General features: G+C 45.7%; 1 protein-coding gene across 1 annotated transcript in view; it reads left to right on the plus strand.

Moving 5' to 3' along the window:
- Positions 1 to 23,442, plus strand: part of PPIP5K2 (diphosphoinositol pentakisphosphate kinase 2) — a 1,112,711-nt gene that overhangs the window by 337,417 nt on the left and 751,852 nt on the right. The window contains exon 16 of the mRNA XM_069226183.1: positions 17,242 to 17,363. Coding sequence (XP_069082284.1) covers positions 17,242 to 17,363 — 122 coding nt within the window. The remainder of the gene's footprint in view (positions 1 to 17,241; positions 17,364 to 23,442) is intronic.

Consider the following 23,442-nt stretch of genomic DNA (forward strand, 5'->3'; position numbering starts at 1 on the left):
CTCATAATTCAAGAAAAAAAACCTGGTCTAGGGCAGCACATCAAGCATGGACTTTGGAAATTTGACAGTTATAGATGGATCATTCCACGCTTTCTGGTCCTTTCCACCACCCTGCTACCTGTAATAATTCCAGCACTCCTTAATGCTTTATGTAGAGGCGTCCCTTAACACTAACCTGCCCAGCCCCACAGGAAACCCAGCAGTTTCGGGGACAAGGCTGAGGTGCCCTCCGTAGCCAAAGTCAGCATGACGGTCAGCCCACTGCAATGGCCTCTCCTTTTCCCCCACGGCCCCATGCACCAAGCCTGTTGAGTGTACCCCTACAGGACCACAGCCACCCAGTGGGAGGCAGAATCCGCCGTTCTATCTGGGTTGGCAAATGATCACTGTAGGAGGCTGGCTCAGCATATGGTGCAGACCTATAGGTGAGGCACTCTGTACTGAGTCCAGTCAACCCTTATTGATAGTGTAGGTGGCTCTGGATAACCAGAGCTCTCATAGGGATAGCTGTGGAGAGCAGCTAAGACTTATCCAAGAGGGTGTAAAGCAGTCGCAAATACCACACAGATCAGTCAGTGAAGTACACACCGGAAATAACCACACCAGTGTTAGAAAAATATGGAGAATTTATTATAGCACACACTATTGAACTAACTTTGGTGTATCTCCTAACCAGAGATATGGTCATACAAAAATATACTTAGCAAACGTAAGTAAAAGCATAAAGTAACATGAGGCCCTATTGGGGGTGGCAAACCATATACTAAAAAAATGGAATGCGAAAACCACTCCCAACCCACTCTACCACCCAAGGACCCTTAGGACTGGGGGAGTATTAAAAAAAAAACCCAAAGGTAGGTAGCTATGATTCCCCAGGCGCCCATGTGAAGAGTAGAAATCTCATGTCAGTGTCCCTGGGCTAACATGGGAAAGGCTCAGTTGGGGTTTTTTGCATTTTAGCACCCCTCCCAGAGGACCTCGAGGAAACCTGTTGGTACAGGAGGGGTTGGATAGTTTGCAGGATTTGTGGGGACCAGCTAGGTCTAGGTGACCCAACCTTGGAAGGTAGGTCAGGGTCAGCCCTCAGCAAGCAGGAGAGCCAGCAGGAATTGTTGGAGCCCCCAGCAGGACTCTCTGGCAGTAGGCACAGGGAGTCACAGGCAGACCTCAGAAGCACAGCAAAGAGGGATGCCCACGTCGCAGGAGTTACAGAGGGGACCTTGTTCTTGGAGCATGGTTGATACCACACATGCTTATGTTCAGTGAAGCTATTATGTAGCTGGACCACTCGTGTTGACCAGTGTCCACTTAATACCTTAAGATGGCTTCCTCGCCCTTACAAAGCCCAGGGAAAGGAGTCTGGGGTTACTAGGGGCACCTCTGCTCATGCAGGGATGCCCTCACACTTAGAAACATGCACCCTGTCCTTTCGCTAAAGGGCCTACCTAAGGGGTGACCCTGATGGAAGCAAACCTTAAATCTTGAGTGAAAGATTCAAGCACCATTTCACGCAGGCTGCAAAGGCAGGCCTACGGTCAGTTTGTATGTGGCCCCATAGGTGGCACACTACATGCTACAGCCCATGGGGGACCCTTTGTGTACCAATGCTCTGGGTACCTGAGTACCATATACAAGGAACTTACATGGGTACACTAGTATGACAATTTTGGGGTGTAAAGGTTACCATACAACTACATTTTGGGGAGAGCACTGACACTGGGGTCCTGGTTAGCAGGAACCCAGTGTATGACAGTCCAAACATACTGATACCAGGAAAAAAGTGGGGGTAACTGTGCCAGAAAAATGCTACTTTCCTACATAACCCCTCCCAAACGAAAGAAGATAAGACTAGCCTTACACAGGTGAGCCTTCATTTTCTAAGTTGAAATATCCGGAAAGTCCATCTGCTTTGGCATGTTTACTCCCAGGCCTATATTCAACTGAAAAGTCCATCCCCTGTAGGGAAATGGACCGCCTCAAAAGTTTTGGATGTTCACCCTTCATCTGTTTGTGGCTTGTGGTTTGTCTGAACAATAAAGTGAGTGCCAAACAGGTATAACCTAAACTTCTTCACGGCCCAGACCAAAGCAAAGGTCTGTTTCTCTATATCTGACCATAGTTTCTCTCTGGGGGTCAACCTCCTGCTGATGAAGGCTACTGGTTGATCCTGGCCCTCTTCATTAAGTTGAGATAGTACTGCTCCTATTCCTATTTCTGAAGCATCTGTCTGAACAATATTTATTTCTGGAGTAGTGAGGGCTTTTAAGAATTGGAGCAGAGCGCATGGTCTTTTCCAGGGCATCAAAGGCCTCTTGACAGCTAACTGTCCATTGTACCTTTTAAGGCGTATTCTTGGGTGTGAGATCATTCAGGGGGATCAAAATGGAGTCATACCCTTTTCCAAATCTACCGTAATACTCAGTCAGACCCAGACAAGCTTTGACCTGAGGCAAAGCAATCAATTCCACAATGGTTTGGATTTTGCTCTGTAAAAGGTTGAACTTTCCCTCCACCTGCCAGGTGCCCAAGTAAACTACTTTGCTCTACTGTATCTGGCATTTGGTAGCTTTGATAGTGAGGCCTGCCTTTTTCAAGACCTTAAGTACACTCCTGTGGTGGACCAGGTGATCCTGCCAGATGGCAGCAAGATCATCTAGATATGCTGCATTAAAGTCTTCCAGGCCAGCCAGAATTTGATTCACCAACCTCTGGAATATAGCAGGTGCATTTTTCAAACAAAACGGCATCAATGTGAAGTGATTGTGCCCATCAGGAGAGGAAAATGTTGTTTTAATTTTAGCAGCATCAGTTAATTTGATCTGCCATAAGCCTGCAGTCAAATCAGAAGTGCTGAGATATTTGGTTGCATCCAGAGTCTCAATCAACTCATCTGCCCTGGGAATAGGATGGGCATCACTCTTAGTGACTGCATTGAGGCCTCTATAGTCTACAGAAAACCTAATCTCTCTCTTTACGTCCTGAGAATAAGTTTTGGCCACAATTACTACAGAACTAGCCCAAGGGCTGTCTGAAGGCTCAGTAATCCCCAACTCAAGTATCTTTTGGACCTCTGCCATGAAGCAGTTTCTGACATGGTCAGGCTGCGTGCAGATCTGACTCTTAACAGACAGACTATCACCTGTGTCTACATCATGGGCACATGAGGTTGTCTGACTGGGAGTCGGGGAAAAGATTTCTGAAAACTGACTGAGAACTTGCTGGCAGTCATCTTGTTAACTTTCAGTGAGGCAATCAGCAAAGACTATCCCATCCATTGAACCATCAACAGGGTTGTGGGAGGGAAGGTCAGGGAGAGGGTCACTCTCTTCTTCCTCCTTTTCCCAGTGGCCATGAGCAAGCTCATGTCAACCCTTTCAAAATAAAGTTTTAGCCGGTTACAAATGAAGCACCCTGTGGGGGCTCCTTTGAGTGTCCAGGTCAGCCAGAAAGCGTCCTCTCCTTTCTTCTCCACAATTGTATGGGAGCCACTCCACTTATCTTGGAGTGCTCTTGGGGACACAGGCTCCAAAACCCACACTTTCTGTCCTGGCTGATAAACAGTCAGCACAACCATTTGGTCATGCCACTGCTTTTGCAGCTCTTGGCTGGCATCAAGCTTTTTAGTGACCTTCTTCATATACTCAGTCATGCGTGACCGTAGGCCTTGTACATAGCCCACAGTGCCCTGTTTGTGGGGTTTGAGAGGTTGCTCCCATCCCTCCTTCCCTAGACAAAGAGGACCCCCAACTGGGTGCCCAAACATAAGCTCAAATGGGCTGTAACCCACTCTCTTCTGTGGAACCTCTCTATAGGCAAAAAGAAAGCAAGGTAGTAGGACCTCCCATCTCCTCCCAAGTGTTTCAGAGTGCCATGATCATACCTTTGAGAGTTTTGATAAATCTTTCAACCAGCCCATTTCCTTGTGGATAAGGAGTGGTAAATGTATAGGGTACACCACACTCCTTCCACATTGCTTTGAGGTATCCATACATTAAGTGTGCACCTCTGTCGAATACTACCTCCTTCAGGAAGCCCACCCTGGAAAAGATTTCCAGAAGGGACTTGGCCACTGCAGGAGCTGTAGTGATCCTAAGGGGAATAACTTTTGGGTACCTGGTGGCATGATCCGCCACCAAGTGGACTGACAATGTCAATACCTTCCCTTTCAAGGGGACCCCCACCACCACTAAGAGGGCCTTTGTAGTGCCACCCAATTTGCAACTGGCTTGGCAGGTGACATTGGAGGGACAGAACTCCTTGGTGTCTTTAGACATGTGGGGCCAGTAAAAGTGTGGGAGAAGTCTGTTCCAAGTCTTGCTTTGCCCAAGATGTCCTGTAAGGGGAATATCATGTTCCAGGGTCAATAAGACCTTCCTAAACATCTGGGGTATGACCAACCTCCAGGTAGTACCGGGCTTCAGGTCTCTAGCCTCAGAATAAAGGAGACCATTTTCCCACTAGATCCTGTGGGATCCATTGACATCCCCTGCTTCTTCTGCAGCAGAGTGCTGTCTGGGGCCTTCTAGCGAGGGGCAGGATTTCTGCTCAAGACTCAATTCCTCCCTACTTAGGAGCTGCCTGGACCATTGTTCCAGGCTCCATTGCTTCTTGTTCTCCCTCTTTCTTGACCTGTGCTGTGGTTGCCACAAACAAACTGTGAGGGATGCCCAGCATGGCTGCATGGGCCTGTAACTTCACCTTAGCCCATGCTGAAGTCTCCAAATCATTGCCCATAAGACACTCTACAGGAATAGATGAAGCCACTAAAACTTTCTTAGGGCCAATAGCCGCCCCCAGCTAAAAGTAACATCTGCCAAAGGTGTGGCACTTAGTGATGTTATCAGCATTGGCCACTTCGTTATTGTGCCAAAGTAGAATTTGCTCAGGTGATACCGGTTTTTCGGTCACCATCGTGACACTTGCACCTGTGTCCCAGTAAACCTCTGCCTCAATACCAATAATAATGAGTGGATGCTGTGTGTATTTCCCTGTATTAGGAGGCCAGGCATCCAGAGTGGCAAGGTCAATGCCACCCTCTGATATCAGGACAGCCTCTGTGGTTTCTCTGACTAGGCCAGAGTCCACTGTAGCACCCAAGGTGAACCCAGCTACACCCTTGGTTGTGATACTACTACCAGTGCTACTGCCTGGGGAACTAGGTATAGTAGTAGTAGTAGTACTCTTGGTGATTTTTCTTGGACTGTTGGTATCATCTGTTCTATTACACAGAAAGAACCAGGGTTTCTTATTAGAAGAAGAGGAGGATTTAGCCCCACCCCCAGATGACGTTTGGGTACCTGAAGAAGACGCTCTTCTTTTCTTTAAGCCTTTCCCCATCCTTCTGTTGGGACCCCCACTATGAGTTTTCTTACTTACTTTGGTGCCGAACGCATTTGTCTGTCTTCTTTCCCAATTCTTGGGGAGAGGTCAGCTCAGAGTCCATCAGGTATTGGTGCAGTTTTTCCGACACACATTTATTAAGAATGTGCTCTGTCATGATCAAATTGTATAACTCTTCATAGTCATTTACTTTACTACCAGGTAACCGGCCTTCCAGAGCCTTAACTGCACAGTCTTGAGAGGACTCCTTCTGAGTGTCTCTAAACATAGGGCCGGATTACAACTTCGGCGGAGGGTGTTAATCCGTCCCAAATGTGACGGATATACCACCCGCCGTATTACGAGTCCATTATTTCCTATGGAACTCGTAATACGGTGGGCAGGATATCCGTCGCATTTGGGACGGATTAACACCCTCCGCCAAAGTTGTAATCAGACCCATAATCCTGTATTCCTCAGTAGTAAGCCCAAACCCATCAATCAGAGCCTCTTTCAGGATTTGGTAGTTGTCTGCATCCTTTTCGCTAACTGCCAAAAGTTTGTCTCTGCCTTTGTCTGCAAAGGAGAGCCACAGGATAGCTGCTTACTGTCTCCGGGTGTCCTTTTGGACTTTACAGGCCTTCTCCAGAGCAGTTACCCATTTGTTGATGTTATCCCCAGATTTGGAAGGGGAAACTATCCTGCTGAGACTCCTAGAATCAAAGTGTTCCTCTCTGACCCTGGGGTTTCTTGTGCTGCCACCATGGGGATCTAACCCCAATTTTTTTCTCTCCCTCTCCAGAGACTCCCTTTCCACGGCCAGCTGCTCTCTTTTCAGCCTAAGCATAGCTTTTTCAAGCTTGAGCAGGTGGTAACCCCTATCTATCACTAACTCTTCTGAGTGATTAGAGTAGGTACACCCAGCACAGGATGCTGAGGAGTATCTGTTCCTCCTGGTAACCCTTTGGACTCTCCCGGGGGAGTACAGATGGACCTGTCCTGGGTTTCCACGGGTGGGGGCACTATTCAACCTCTGTTGTCCCAATGGGTTTCCTTGGGGTCCTCTGGAAAGGGTCCTAAAACTGAACATTCCAACCGTGACTTCCCCATTTTAGCCTATGAACACTGACCCGAGATTTCTGCTCTGCACACTGCTGCCTGGGGAATCCTACCTACTTACCTATGGGGTTTTAGTACTTCCTCAGTCCTCAGGGTCCTTGTGTGGTAGTGTGGGTTAGGAGTGATTTTCGCATTCCATTTTCTTTTTATATGGTTTGTTCCCCCCCGCCCCCAATAGGGGCCCATGTTATGTTATGCCTTTACATACCTGTTGCTAAGAATATTTTTGTATCACCATATCCCCAGGTAGGATATATACCAAAGTTAGTCCTAGTGTGTGTATTATAATAAATATTACATATTTTTCTAACATTGGTGTGGTTCTTTCCTTTGTACACTTCACTGAGCTGTGTGGTATTTGCAACCTCTTTACACCCTCCCGGATATGCCTTAGTTGCTCTCCACAGCTACTCCTATGGGAGCTCTGGTTATCTAGAGCCGCCTACACTATCAGTAAGGGTGGCCTGGACTAAGAAAAGTGTACCTCTCCTATAGGTGTACACTATATACTGAGCCAGCCTCCTACAGGGAGGCTGCTATTGTAGCTACAAAAAACTAAAGCCCAAAAGATATCCTCAGATTAGGACATTGACTCTTCTTCAGGATCTCATTAAAGAGCTAGATCTTTAGAAGGCACCTTTGAAGAGAGCAGGAAGTCCCTCAAGGCTCACCATCAGGGGTGAGGGACTCTAAGAAAAAGGAGAAACACAAATATTTCTTCTCTGGGGCACTTTTATCCACTCTATATACACCTTCCAGCCCACAAGAAGATGTTCCTCATGCCTCTTCTTCTGACACATCAACAACAAAGAAGAAATCCCCTTTTAAAATGTAGTTGATGTCATCACCGTCAACAGCAAGATAATTGAAGTCCATCACTACTTTCTCATCATCGAGACCGCGACGGCACTAATGGCGATGACAGCCTCCATCAACATCCCCATCTCGTCGCCAAAGATTGTGGAGACTGAGACGGGCACAGCTATGCCCCTGTCGACGACAATCTCATTGACTAGGCTTCAGTTGACAACCTCATTGATGACTAATTCATCAAGGACCCCATTGGTGACGACCCCGTCAACAACGACCCCATTGACAACACATGAAGCACTGACAACATTGTTGACAAAGCCGTCAACAAAGATAAAAATTACAAAAATAACAAAAACGTCCTTAAGACCTGTGATTTTTTTCATCCACCAGTTTATCTACTCTAATTCCAAGTCATCTATTGGACATTGAGGATTCAAAGGAGGAGGGCCTTTCAGACCAGCTCACAGCCCCTCTGCAATTTTTGTCAGATGCCAAAAAGATGAAGATGACTATTATGGGGAAGAGCAGGATTTTCCTTATTAGCATCAGCCCTCTGCACAGAAGCATCTGGAATGTTTGAGATGTTATCCTGATCCTCGACATCAGGATGATTTTTTTATGCCTCGCTCATTGGTCTAGGGTCTTCGGGCTATGCTATCTGATTATAGAAAGTGTTTCCTTCTACAACCAGAAGAACGGCTAGTAACAATGCCCGTTTCACCATTTCCAACAAACATTCCTCCACCTGCCACTCCCAGGATGAAACCTCCACCACCTAGGGAAGACCCATTGTCCTATTATGACGATGAGAGAGGAGGGTGAGATTCCGGTACCTCAATCTCCACTGGATAATTGGGACTATTATGTTATTCCCACACCGTCTCTATCTCCATAACAACCTGTTGATTCGCCCCCAGAAGGCATTGAAGGATTTCACAGCCTTATGGAGAGGGCAGCAGTCAAATTCCATCATCCTGTTGCGCTAACTGCTTTCTTTACAATTTTGAAGACCAGGCAAGAAAATAGGTCTGGTCAATACCCATCATTTATTATATCTGACAGTAGTGTATCTAAATTATGAAAAATCCTGCTATAGTGGCAACTGTTCTGCCTCACACGGACAAAAAATACAAAGCCCAAGGGGATTCCCCTGCATGCCTGACAGGCAACCCAGACCAGGCTCCGTTGTTTCTCAAGTGGTTCAGAGAAGATTAAAAAAAGTCTGCTCCAATATCAGTACCACCAGATAGAGATTGATGTTGCCTAGACACTACAGGCAAAAGATTTTCTGCAATGTTGGTGATCACCGCCAGAACTGCCAAAATTCTTAGCCATTCTAGGCCGCTATGACAGACAGATGTGGTCAGACATCAGAGACACAATTGACCTCATACCAGAAGATTGAAAGCCTGATGCAAAAAACATCCTGCAGGAAGGCAAGTGCAGTTCTTCCGAGATTGACTGCACCATGGTTATTGCTTCCACAGGCTTTAGACAACTTGCAGACGCAGCAGCCTTAAAACACCAAGGATGGCTTAAAGCGACCTCGTTTAGACCGGAGGTTCAATCAAAAATACCAGATATGGCATATGATGTGGACACACTTTTTGGCAAACGTATAGATGAAGCTCTGCCATTAAGACGGATACTGATGCTGCTAAATCCCTCAGAACCCTGCAGTACAAGAAGTTGCCCTTTTGAGGCGCACAAGGTCAAGATTTTTCCAACTACAGAGGAAAATACCAGTGCTCTCAGCAGTACCAGCCCTATGAACCCCAGTACAGGTCGACATACCAGCAACAGTTATACTGCCAACCATCTACAGCGGATTTCTGTAGACAAGGAGCATGCCGAAAGTCAACACATCAAGCCAGAGACTTAGGGCCAGATGTAGCAAAACTCCAAATTGCGAGTTGCAATTTGCGAGTCCCAGCGACTCGCAAATTGCAACTCGCAATTTGGAATGCAGAAAGGTGTCTCAGACACCTTCTGCGACTCGCTATGGGGTCGCAAAGACCGACCTCATTAATATTAATGAGGTGAGTTGCAATTTGTGACCCCATAGCAAGTCTGGGCACTCACGGGGATGGTGGCCTGCTGGAGACAGCAGACCACCATGTCCGTGACTGCTTTTAAATAAAGCAGTCTTTTTTTTTTTTCAAAGTGTAGCCCGTTTTCCTTAAAGGAAAACGAGCTGCACTTTGAAAAAAACCCGAAACATTTTGTTTCGGATTTTTTCAGGGCAGGTAGTGGTCCCTTGGACCACTACCTGCTCTGAAAAAATATTTTTATGTCCAGTCCCGTTTGCGACTGGGTTACCATCCACTTCAAGTGGATGGTAACTGCGATTCCGTTTGCGACCGCTATCGCGGTCGCAAATGGAATTGCATAGCATTGCGAGTCGCAAATAGGAAGGGAACACCCCTTCCTATTTGTGAGTCAGAAATGCATTTTGCGAGTCGGATCCGACTCGCAAAATGCATTTCTACATAGCAAAGAGGCATTTGCGACTCGCAAACGGCGACTGTCCCCTAGTCTCAAGCAATGACCTAATTCAGGTACCAGCTACGCCACCCTCTTCTCACCTGCAGGTGCGACATCCACAAGCTTCTCCGTCATTGGGAGTATCACATCAGACAAATGGGTATTGGATCTAGTCACCTATGGCCATACCTTGGAGTTTACAGAAAAACCTCAAAGCAATCCACCAAGGGGTTTGCAACCCCTCATCTTCACTTATTAAGGAAAGAAACCCTACTAATGCTTTCCAGGGGAGATATAAAGAAAGTTCCATTTGCTCAGAGAGGGAAAGGATTCTACTCCTGTTTTTTTTCCTTATACACAAGTAATCAGTGAAATGGAGGCCTATCTTAGATTTCAGAAAGCTGAACTATTATCTCCAGCAAATAATCCTTTCGAATGATTACACTCTCCAACTTTCTTTGCCTACTGAACAGCGGGACTACTTGACATCTCTAGACCTCGAAGATGCATTTTTTAATATTCCCATCCATCCCAAGCACTGCAAATGCTTCTGTTTCATCTTAGCTGGTACCCATTACCTATTCAAAGTCCTCCCTTTCGGTCTCAAGTCAGCCCCTCGCATTTTTAGTAAGTGCTTGGCTCCGGTGCCAGCCGCTCTCATAAAACAGGGTCATACGGTATTCCATTACCTAGAACATTGGCTGCTAAAAGCTTCAACTCCACAACAAGCGGTCAAAGCCACAAAATCATGCCTCTCACTTTTTTCGCAGACTAGATCTCACAGTGAACAGGTGAAAGTCCTCAACTAATTCCATGCAAAGGCTGCCATTTCTGGGAGCTTCCCTGGAGTCAATACAGAACAAAACCTACCTCTCACAGGAAAGACTACAGAGGCTAACAGCTTGGCATACAAAATGTCAAGATAAAAGTACATTTCAGTGAGATTGTTCAAGGCGATCCTGGGCATGATCTGTTCTGCAATCGACCTGGTCCCGTTTGCACGCCTCAAGATGAGGCCATTGTAGGAAGCTGGCCTGAGCACTTTGGTGCTATCATCTTATAGCAGGTCTAGGTATCCCCTATTAATGAAGTGTAGGCAGTGTCTAAGAAGCTTAGGGCTCTCTAGAGGTAGCTGTAGATGAGCCAAGACTTATCTATAAGACATGCAAAGCTTATGCAATACCACTATAGTCATGCAGCACTTACACACATGAAAGAACCACACAGTGTTACAAAAATAAATTACTCAAATAATAGAATACTGGATAGGCATTCCCCTAACTGCAGGTAAGTAAACACACTAATATTTACACATTAACAATCATTAAATAGCATAGAAAGCCGTAGGCATTGGGAAAAACAATAGCAAATAGTGAGGGCCAAACCATACACAAAAAAGTGGAATGTGAAAGGCAGTCCACCACCCAAGGAAGTGGCGTCAGTAGAAGGGAGCTGAAGGAACTAGAGAGCCCAAGAGGTGAGTACCAGAGTGGCGACCAGGAGAGCAGAGGTAAGTACCTGGTTTCCCCGAAACCAACAGGAGGACTTTAGAAAAAGGATTATGCAAGACCCAACCTAGACTGGAAGAACCCGAAGGTGGATCCTGACAGAAGAGGACCTGCAAAGGAAGGGGACCAAGTCCAGTTAGCGTTGGAGTGTCCGGTTGTGGCAGGAGCCACTACCCACCCTTCTTGGATGCAGGATTAGGTCGACGGTGGACGAAGAAGGTCAGCAGTGCAGCACAGGAACTGATGAGGAGTTTGAGGAGTGATGCAAGTGATGTCCTACGTTGTGGGTCGTGATGCAGTTGGTTAGTGGTGCTGGAAAACCACCAGCAAGCCTTGGCAAAAGCAAGAGACTGAAAAGAAGGTTTGCAAGACTGAAGAGGACCAGCAAGGTCAAGGGGCTCGACCCAAGGAGGGGAGTCCAGGGTGACACTCAGCAGCTGGTAGAGTCACAAGAAGAGGAGTCAGCCCCCACAGGCAACCAGCTGGCAGCAGGCACAGAAGTTGCGGTGAGGCCCACTCCGCACACCTTGAAGAGGAGTCTCACGTTGCTGGAGCAGCAGGCAGAAGGCGTGCTGGAGGCTGGGGCTACACTGAGCCTAAAGATCCCTTGGAGGAAGAACAAACAAGCCTTAGTAGCTGCAAGAGTTGCATTGAACAGTGGTACTGTCCTGCAAGGAGAGACAAGGGCTTACCGTCTCCCAAGTTGGACAGCTGGTAGAGAGGACCCAGGGGACCACTCCAGACCACCACCTGTGATGCAGAATCTAGTCCATTCCAGAGGAGAGAGAATCCACAAAGCTGGTTGTCATTGCAGTTGGTGCCTGCTGATGCAGGGGTATGACTCCTTCGCTCCAAGGGAGATTCCATCTTACGTTTTGTGCAGGCTGAAGACTGGCCACCCTCAGAAGGTGCATAGCTGGGGAAATGTTGCAGTTGCCGGAAGGAGCCAGAGAAACAATGTTGCAGAGCGGAGACGTCGTTGGAGTTGCAGATTGTCGGTTCCTGGAGGGTCCAGTTGCAGTCCCAATAGCCAGGAGATGAAGTAAACTATGCAGAGGAGTCCTGCTGAAATCTTGCACATTGAATCTGAGGACCCACCCAAGAGGGAGACCCTAAATAGCCCAGGAAGAGGGATTGTTCAGCTATCAGGGTAGCCACCTATCAGGATGAGGCTGTGATGTCACCTACCTTACCTGGCTACTCAGAGGGCCTCAGGGGCCTCTTCCCACCTTGGATTCAAGATGGCACAATCAAATGGCCACATGGAGGAACTCTGGGCACCACCTCTGGAGTGGTGATGAATAGGGGAGTAGTCACTCCCCTTACCTTTGTCCAGATTCGCACCAGAGCAGAGACCAGGGGTCCCTGGACTTGTGCAAACCGGTTTATGCAAGGAGGGCACCAAATGTGCCCTTCATAGCGTACCGGTGGCTTGGGGAGGCTACCCCTCATGTCACAGGTGTTGCCTTCCTCTCCCACAGGAAATCATTTGTTCTGCCTTCTCCTGCTTGAGCTGGCCAAGAAGCAGGAGAGCAGAAACCAATCTGGAGGGTGGCAGCAGCAGAGGGTGCTTGCAAAACCCTAGGCGACTGGTAGGAGCAATATTGTGGGTTCCTTTAAGGAGCCCCCAGAGTGCTTTGAATCATACAACCAATACTGGCAACAATATCGGGATATGATTACGAATTGTTTGATATCAAACATGCCTAGGTTCAGAGTTACCATTATGTAGCTGGGCACAGGTGTCCTGTGTCAAGTACGTGGGTAAAATGGCTTCCCCGCACTTAATCCAGGGTAATGGAGCTTGAGTTCATAGGGGCATCTCTGCTCTTGCAGGGGTGCCCTCACACACATATACCTGCACCCTGCCCTCTGGGCTAGGAGTGCCTACCATAGGGGTGACTTACTGTGACCTGGTACAGTGATCTGTATTGAAAGGGTGCATTTACCTTTTCACGCAGGCTGCAATGGCAGGCCCGCAGACACATTTTGCATGGGCTCCAATGGATGGCACAATACATGTTGCAGCCCATGGGAACCCCTGGTGCCCCAGTGCCCTGGGTACCCAAGTACCATATACTAGGGACTTACATGGGGGCACCAGTATGCCAATTGTGGGGTGTGCAAAGTCCTGGGCAAACAAATTTAGAGAGAGAGGACACAATCACTGTGGTCCTGGTAAGGGGGATCCCAGTCAAAACATACTGATAGCAGGAAAAAAGTGGGAGTAACAATGCCAAAAGAGGGTACTTTCCAACAGCCATTACAAGAGGAACTGCAGCTCCAATGGATTCTGTCTCAAGGTACCTTTGAGGGGTTGATACCATCATCCCAAAGATGATAGAGCCGCTACAGTGGTGGTTTCACAAGCCTCATCTGTCTCAAGGCCTCACATTTGTACCATTGGTTCCAAATTTCGTCATTATTGTGGATGCTTCAATGGACGGCTGGGGAGGCCACTTATAAGACCTGAAAATCCAAGGGAAATGGTGAGCACGTCAGCAGAATATGCAAATCAACAGTGTGGAGCTCAAAGCCATTTTTCTCACCCTGCAAGCCTTTCTCCCAAGGATAGCAGGATCTTCAGTGCTGATTCGTACGGAAAACACGACCAGCATATATTGCATCAACAAACAAGAGAGGCACCAAATCCCTGACACACTCTCACAAAGCCCAAGAGCTATGGGATTGGCTCACAATTGACAAAATATCCCTGAAAGCCTAACACATCTCGGGAGTACACAACAATTCAGCAGTCACCCTCAGTAGGGCCAAAGACAGTTGCCATGAATGTGAGCTGGACAAAAGCCAGCTGGAAAAAATAGGTTTACAATAAGGGAAAGGAGCGCTGGACCTCTTCGCCACAGACAGCAATTCTAAATACCAGTCGATGCCCCCTCCCAGGGTTGCGGGGGAATGCCCTTTTGATGCAGTGTTCTGGGATTTATGCATTGACTTTTTCTTCCTTCCCACTGATCCCCAAAGTCCGCACCAGGATGAAAGCAGAACATTGTTACCTTATTCTCATCGCTCCCAAGTGGCCCAGGCAGCACTGGTACATTGAACTCATTCTTGTGTCAGAAACCAGACCGATATGCCCTCCACAGATTCAAACGCTCTTGTGAGAGAACCAGGACCAAATATTACATCCGGAACCAGTGTCTCTGCATTTACAGGCATGGCTTCTGTATTCTGTGAATTTAGAGAATAGAACCGCACTGAAGAATGCAGAGACATCATATCTAAAGTGAGAGGGGACAGCACAAATAAGATGTACACGTTAAAATGGAAGAGATTCTGTTTCCATTGTCACAAAATAATTTACACCCGTTCGAAGCCTCTCCCAAACAGATTTTGCTGTATCTGCTATCGCTGGCAAAAGCCTTCCTTGCACATACTTCTGTAAAAGTCCAACTGGCAGCAGTTTTGAGGGACAGACGATCTGCAGGAACTCTTTCTCTATGTTCCTCAAGACACATTAAGCAATTCATGAAGGCCTTGCTCAGAGCTTTTCCACAGGTGTGAGCTTCTCCTCCGGAATTGCATCTCAATGTGGTCTTTCTTGCAATTCATGAAGCCTCTGTTTGAACCTATTTAGAAAGCTGAACTAATGTTCCTCACATGGAAAGACGCTCTGCTACTCGCTCGCGTCTACCAAAAGAGTGAGTGAGATTCAAGCCTTCACTATACAAGAGCCTTTCCTACGTTTCACAGATCTTGTCAGAAAGCACCAATAACAAAGTAAAGGTATTGGTCTATGAGTGCCCTCCAGACAAATTTATTACCACTCATTTTCTTTAGTTTTTTGCATATTTCAAAATGAAATTTAGGCACACTGACACCCTGTAACCGCTCCGCTGTAATCAAGCATGGAAGCACACCATGGAGGCACTAGGCACCCGTGGTGGGTCTCGACTGATGAAGTATGCTGCCAGCTAGGTGAGGGGTTTTCGAAAAGTACATAAGATTTTGACAGGGATTTGAACATTATTATTATTATTTCTTTTTTTTAACTCTTGCTGGTATGAAATTGCCAATGGCTTGGGAAAGTCACGGTGCATTACGATCAGTGTCTGAATTGGTTCTGAAATCAGGCAAGGATTCTGAGGCCTGGAGGAATCCTGGGTGTCACACTACTCCTAATGGTAGGAGTGGCATTTTTTCTGATTTTTCAATAACTTTGACTTACTGAACTATTCGATTTCAGTGAGGATTGGTTACAAGATTGGCCTCTTGAGCAAGAGTACATCCGCGCCTTTGACTTTAACCAGACCAGGAAATTCTTTGTTTTCTGTCAGAGTTCTGCAACATAGAGCTTGGCTTCCCAGTAGTGGATGGTCATTCAGTTCATCTTCGTGCATCGGTCATGTGATGCAGAGTAGTGTTTGGAGCAAAGACGGCACACATTGTGGCTGTTTGTCACCAACATCTGGTGATGGCAGTCTTTGCATGGTTTGAACTCTAGTTTTAGGCGGGGACATATCCTTGCACAATGAAAAGCTATGAAGGAGAGGAATTCTGTCAAGCTAGCAGGATTCAAGTGTGCTCCAGATTTGTCTGCTTCAGAAAGAGAGGAACTGAGATCAAGGTGCTGAGGTGGTACAGATATAGTTTTTCTGGCAACATATCTGGGGCAGGACAGACCCGTCATGAAGCTACACATTGCCACCTACTGAGGCGCATAGAAGCAGCAATACAAATGGGCCAGATTCAGTTGTGAGCCTGGGGTAAATTCAGTAGGTCAAGAGTCTAGAGTTAGATGGAGTCTCTCCCAGCAAAAGTGTTACAGAATGTAAATAACTTGTTTGTCTTACTCCGGCTTAAATTGGAAGAGGTGTTAGATTCAGCTTCAGTGGAAAACTAAAATTCAACTTATGTAGGTCTAGCCAAAAAATGTCATAATGCTTAAGGTGATTTATACAGTTCTTTCACTTTTTGTCCTCTCCCATACTTTTCTATGACAGTGTCTTTGTATATTATGTTTTTGCCTGGAATTGCAGGACAGTAGGCTAAATTAAATATAAATTGACATCAGTAAGTTCAAATACTTTCATAAGCTAATGGAATGTCAAAGAAAAACAAAGGACAACATTATTTAGAATTGTATTTATTGTTCTTGTTGATGAGTAATTGGAACAGGTGATTTAAATGGGTTAACTATTTGTTGTGATAGCTCTGTAGCTATGTGACCATGAGGCATGCTGGTTGTAGGTATGATTCAGACTTTCATCCTTCAGGGGCTAATAAGTCAAGTACTATTCATTTGGTAAATAATTACTCTAGTTTTCAAGTGTATGGTGGTTATTCATTGTGTGGTGTGTGAAATAAATAGTTATAATTTTTTAACAATATTATTGTTAGTGTCTGTAGAACTGTTTGTCTTTCTGTGAGTTTGTGGGCAAGATTAAGGATTTGCCCTTGCTACCCTAGTGTCAAGGAGGAGTTTGGATTTTAGAGGACCCCCGTGTAAAAAGGATGCACAAACTGTACTGCATCATGACTAAAGTTGTGAGCATAGTACTTCTGCTCATTGAAGGTCAATTAACCTAGATAGATTAGCATGTTCTCTCTAATCTAGAAAGGTAAATGACCATGTCTGCACTATTCATTATTCATTTTAAAAGCAGACAGAATAATTCTTGGCTCAAGCCAAGACTTTGACAAAAATCCTTATTCGTGTGTGTGCAATCTGTGCCCAAACACTGTGGGCTATTACATTATTTAAGGCTTGAGTTACCTATTTTTGGCACCATTGTGTTTGAACTTCTACTGCTTTCTAATCCTGTCTAAGTATATAGTGTGGCCGTGAGTGTGTAGATGTGCACATGAATGCTAATTTGAAGTCTTTCATAAAGGGATTGCTGCTGGTGTCTTCTGTGATTAATTTACCAACATTCTTACTTTTAATCCTGTTAACAGATATTTACCATTTTGACTAAAAACATGTATCAAGATATTAAAAAAAAAAAGTCCATGAGTAGCTTTGTTTGTTTTTCAGGAGATTATGCTGGATTCCCTGGATGTGGTTTGCTAAGACTGCATAGTACTTATAGACACGATCTGAAAATCTATGCTTCTGATGAGGGACGAGTTCAGATGACGGCTGCTGCTTTTGCAAAGGTACTAGTTTCAGTTCAATTTATTGTGTATTATTGTGCCAATAAGGCAACATAAACATACAGCGCACTTCAAAACATTTGATAAAATATTACAAACGAATATGTTGCCTAAAACCTAAATTCCACATTATTACTCTGTCATTACTTTAACTCAGATGTATGAACATTTCTTTTAATAAACATATGTTTAGTGGCATGTGTAGCTGCAGATTCACATGCTATGCACAGGTCCTGCCATCTAGTGTTGGGCTCGGAGTGTTACAAGTTGTTGTTCTTCAAAGAAGCCTTTTTGAGTCACAGGACCGAGTGACTCCTCCTTTTCGGCTCCATTGCGCATGGGCATCGACTCCATCTTAGATTATTTATTTCCGCCATCGGGTTCGGACGTGTTCCTCCTCACTCCGGTTGTTTGAGTCGGAAAAACGTATAATTAATCGAAAATCGTCAGTATTGTTCTCGATCGCGTCCCATCTAACATCGACACCTCGGTACTGGAGGACACACATCTTCGGTTGCCCTTTGGGGCACCCGCACCCAACTTTGGCCTGGTCGGCCCGACCGCAAGTAGCATCGAAGCCTCATAGACCGGACCCTGTTCAGATTCTGACCTCGGTGCCACGCCAAGTATCCCTACCCAGATCAACATCTGGTCTGCAGTCTGTGTTTGTCTCCAGATTACTGAGAGGATACTTGTGAAACCTGCAAATCCTTCTTTTCCAAGAAGACCTTGCAAGACCGAAGAGCGAGAAGGTTACAGATGGCGTCCAAAAGCACCGAACGCCTCGACACGGAAGAAGAGGAGATGATTCATTCCGCCATCTCTGGTCAAGGTTCCGATTCCGAAGAATTCAACGTTGACCGACCACTGACAGCGGGCCAGCATGTGAGTACACTTGCCCCGACCCAGACCAAGACCAAACAGAAGGCCTCGGGGACGCCACTGCCGGAAGGCCATGGCTCCACCCGTAAAAAATGGACCGGTGACCAAGTAACACCTACAGCACCGAAAAAGGCCACACCTGCTACGAAGTCTTTGTACTCGAGCCAAGACACAGGCTCCGAAACCATACGGAACCGACCCATCCAGTCAAGTCCTCCAAAGTCACTTTCGGAACAGAGGCCAACTAATACCCCGGGCCCTTCGGTGCCGAAGAAACAGTCTTCGGAGCCGAAAAGACATTCCTACACAGAGGAGCATGGACTTTCGAAACAGCTAAAAGAAAGCCATAGATTTGAGGAAGAGCTACAACAAATGGAGGATTTCGATGACAGATAAGCCAGAATACAGATCCACAAGTACACTGGCAAGATCCTCACAGCACCTCCTCTCAAAATTAAAAGAAAACTGGCCTTCCATGGATGTTTGGACACTGATCAGCCAAAGGCTAAAGTGCCAAGAGAGAAATCTCCTCCTCACCAGTTTTCTACTCACCAGTCTTCTCCTCACTCTCCTCAACGAACTGTCTCCCACCTGCTACACCCACTGCACAGTCTCCTACACACACTATGCAGTCACATCAGGACACAGATCCGTGGGATCTTTATGATGACCCAGTATCAGACAACAGTCCAGAGTGCTACCCATCTAAGCTATCTCCACCTGAGGATAGCACCTCGTATACACAGGTTCTAGCAGCAGCTTTCCATAACGTGAGCATGCATACAGAACCTATAGATGACTACTTCTTATTCAATACATTGTCCTCAACCCACGCCTCATACCAAAGCCTACCCATGCTCCCCGGTATGCTCAAACATGCCCAGCAAATAACCTGAAGCCGGTTAAAGGAAGGGCTATAACCCCAGGGATAGAAAAAAAAAATACAAACCACCACCCTCAGACCCAGTGTACATCACTCAACAGCCGCCCCCCTATTCAGTAGTGGTCAGAGCAGCGAGGAAAAGGGCTAACTCGCAGTCCTCTGGAGATGCACCCCCTCCAGATAACGAAAGCAAAAAATTTGATGCAGCAAGGAAAAGGGTGGCGTCGCAAGCAGCCAATCAGTGGCGCATAGCTAATTCGCAGGCCCTCCTCGCTAGATACGATAGGGCTCATTGGGATGAGATGAAGGCCATTATTCAACATCTCCCAAAGGAACACCAAAATAGAGTCTAGCAGGTATTAGAGGAGAGACAGGCAATTACAAACAACCAAATAAGATCAGCGCTAGACTCGGCTGATACAGCCGCAAGGACTATAAATACGGCTGTCACCATTAGGCGGCATGCGTGGCTCAGGTCATCAGGTTTTAAACCTGAAATCCAACAGGCCGTCCTCAACATGCCTTTTAATCAGCAACAATTATTTGGCACACAAGTGAACACAACCATAGATAAAATGAAAAAAGATGCCGACACTGTTAAAGCGATGGGAGCGCTTTACTCATCCCAATACAGAGGCACATTTCGGAAGCCTCAATATAGGGGAGGCTTCAGGCCACAGCCCTCCGAGCCATCCACCTCCCAATCCAAACCCTTATGCCAGACTCAATATCAATGAGAGGGATTTCGGGGAACCTACAGAGGACAATTTCCCAAATCTAGAGGAAAATTCCAATCCTCAAACAAGCCACTAACAACAAACAGTGAATTTGTCTTCACCTTCCCTTAACACATTTCGCCTGTGGGAGGAACACTGAAAATGTTCCACAAACAATGGTTACACATCACGACAGACACATAGGTACTATCCATTATCCAACATGGTTACTGCATAGAGTTCACACAATTTCCTCCAGACATTTCCCCAAAAGCGCACAAACTTTCATCGCAACATCTTGCAATGTTACAAACAGAAGTACAGGCACTATTGCTCAAACAAGCCATAGAACTAGTGCCTCATCATCAAAAAGGAACAGGGGTTTACTCACTGTACTTCCTTATTCCCAAGAAAGACAAAACGTTAAGGCCAATATCAGATCTCAGGACTCTCAACCTCCACATCCGATCAGAACACTTTCACATGGTGACACTACCAGATGTAGTCCCATTGCTGCAACAGGGAGAATTTATGTCAACACTGGATTTAAAAGATGCAGATTTTCACATACCCATCCATTCAGCTCACAGAAAATACCTCAGGTTTGTTAAACAAGGAAAACATTACCAATTCAAGGTATTACCCTTCGGGATAACAACAGCCCCCAGAGTCTTCACAAAATGCCTTGCCGTAGTAGCAGCATACATAAGGAGACAACATATGCATGTATTTCCGTATCTCGACGATTGGCTAATAAAAGCCAACACTCAAAAACAGTGTCAACATCACACATGTTATGTAATAGATACCCTACACACACTAGGGTTCTCAATAAATTACCAAAAATCACACCTGCAACCATCGCAAACTCAGCAGTACTTAGGAGCTACACTCAAAAGGCGCTTGCAAGTTCAAGCCCACAAAGAGTGCAATCGTTCCACACCATATTGCCAAAAATCCAGCCAAATCAACACTACACTGTCAGTTTTGTCATGAAACTCCTAGGCATGATGGCATCATGCATCGCCATTGTCCCAAACGCACGGTTACACATGCGGCCCTTCCAACAGTGGCTTGCAAAACAATGGTCGCAGGCACAGGGTCATCTCCAAGATTTAGTGTTGATAGACCGCCAAACACACAATTCGCTTCAGTGGTGGAATCCCATAAATTTAAACAAAGGACGGCCTTTTCAAGACCCTGTGCCTCACGCCATTCTCACAACAGATGCATCAATGATTGGATGAGGAGCACACCTCAACAATCACAATATTCAGGGACAATGGGACAGCAAACAGAAGCAGCTACACATAAATCACTTAGAACTGCTAGCAGTCTCTCTAGCACTAAGAGCCTTTCTACCTCACCTTGCTAACAAACACATTCTTGTCAGAACAGACAATATGACAACAATGTACTTCGTAAACAAACAAGGAGGAACCCACTCATCACAACTTTGCCTCCTAGCACAAAAAAAATGGCAGTGGGCAATTCACAACAACATTCACCTGGTAGCTCAATACATTCCAGGGATTCACAATCAGTTAGCAGACAACCTCAGTCGAGATCACCAACAGACTCACAAGTGGGAAATTCACCCCCAGGTACTCCACAAATACTTTTGTTAGTGGGGGACACCAGACATAGATCTGTTCGCCACCAACCACAACGCAAAATGCCAAAACTTCGTGTCCAGGTACCCACACCCTCAGTCCCAGGGCAATGCTGTATGGATCAACTGGTCAGGGATATTTGCTTACGCTTTTCCCCCTCTCCCACTCATTCCATTTTTGGTCAACAAACTCCGTCAAAACAAACTCAAACTCATACTTATAGCACCAACGTGGGCACGCCAGCCATGGTACACCACACTGCTAGACCTGTCAATCGTACCACATGTCAAACTCCCAAACAGGCCATATCTGCTGACGCAACACAAACAGCAGATTAGACACTCCAATCCAGTGATGCTCAATCTAGCAATCTGGCTCCTGAAATCTTAGAGTTTGGCTATCTAAATCTTCCACCAGAGTGTATGGAAGTCATTAAACAGGCAAGAAAACCTACCACCAGGCAGTGTTATGCTAACAAATGGAAACGATTTGTTTTCTGTTGTCAAGCAAAACACATAACACCTTTGGATGCGTCCAAACAAGACATCGTAGGTTATTTACTCCATCTACAAAAAGCAAATCTAGCTTTTTCATCCATCAAAATACATCTCACAGCAATTTTTGCTTATTTACAAAATAAACAGACCAAATCCCTATTTAGGGTAGCAGTCATTAAAGCCTTCATGGAGGGCCTAAGACGAATCATACCTCCAAGAACTCCACCAGTACCCTTGTGGAATCTTAACATTGTACTTTGAACCCATGCACTCTTGACAGATCCAATTCTTAACTTGGAAAGTAGCCTTTCTAGTGGCAATCACTTCATTACGAAGAGTTAGTGAAATACAAGCATTCACTATTGAAGAACCATTTATACAGGTACACAAACATAAATTTGTACTCCGCACAAACCCTACATTTCTACCAAAAGTCATCTCACGTTTCATTTAAACCAAACAGTGGAACTCCCAGTCTTTTTCCAACAGCCAGACTCAGTGGCAGAAAGAGCACTGCATACATTAGATATTAAAAGAGCTCTAATGTATTACATTGACAGAACAAAATCATTTCGTAAAACTAAACAGTTGTTCATCGCATTCCAAAAACCCCATACTGGTAATCCTATATCCAAACAAGGCATAGCCAGATGGATAGTGAAATGTATGCAAACTTGTTACCTGAAAGCTAAAAGACAACTGCTCATTACGCCAAAGGCACACTCCACTAGAAAAAAGGGAGCAACAATGGCATTTCTGGGAAACATACCAATGACAGAAATTTGTAAAGCAGCTACTTGGTCCACACCTCATACTTTTACCAAGCATTACTGTGTAGATGTGTTAGCAACACAACAAGCCACACTAGGACAGGCTGTACTAAGAACATTATTTCAGACAACTTCAACTCCTACAGGCTGACCACCGCTTAGGGAAGGATTACTGCTTTGTAGTCTGTGCATAGCATGTGTATCTGCAGCTACACATGCCATCGTACGGAAAATGTCACTTACCCAGTGTACATCTGTTGCTGCAGATTCACATGCGCCCTCCCTGGGAGCCTGTAGCAGTTTAAGTTATAATAAAAATTGGTACATATGTATATAAACATACCTTTATTTAGACTCTGTCGATACATCTCTATTCCATTGCATGGACATCTCTCTCTTTACACTCTCACTCCTACCTTACCCTCTGAGGGAAAACAATCTAAGATGGAGTCGATGCCCATGCGCAATGGAGCCGAAAAGGAGGAGTCACTCGGTCCCGTGACTCGAAAAGACTTCTTCGAAGAAAAACAACTTATAACACTCTGAGTCCAACACTAGATGGCAGGACCTGTGCATAGCATGTGAATCTGCAGCGGAACAAGCCACAAACAGATGCACACTTGGTAAGTGACATTTTCCTTTTGAGATATTTCACACTCTTGTCTGTACTTAAAAATTATGAAATCTTTAGGTCAATATTAAAATCTAAATCAACAGAGGA

The sequence above is a fragment of the Pleurodeles waltl genome, chromosome 1_1 (genome assembly GCF_031143425.1).
Source record: "Pleurodeles waltl isolate 20211129_DDA chromosome 1_1, aPleWal1.hap1.20221129, whole genome shotgun sequence".
Taxonomy (NCBI): Eukaryota; Metazoa; Chordata; class Amphibia; order Caudata; family Salamandridae; genus Pleurodeles; species Pleurodeles waltl.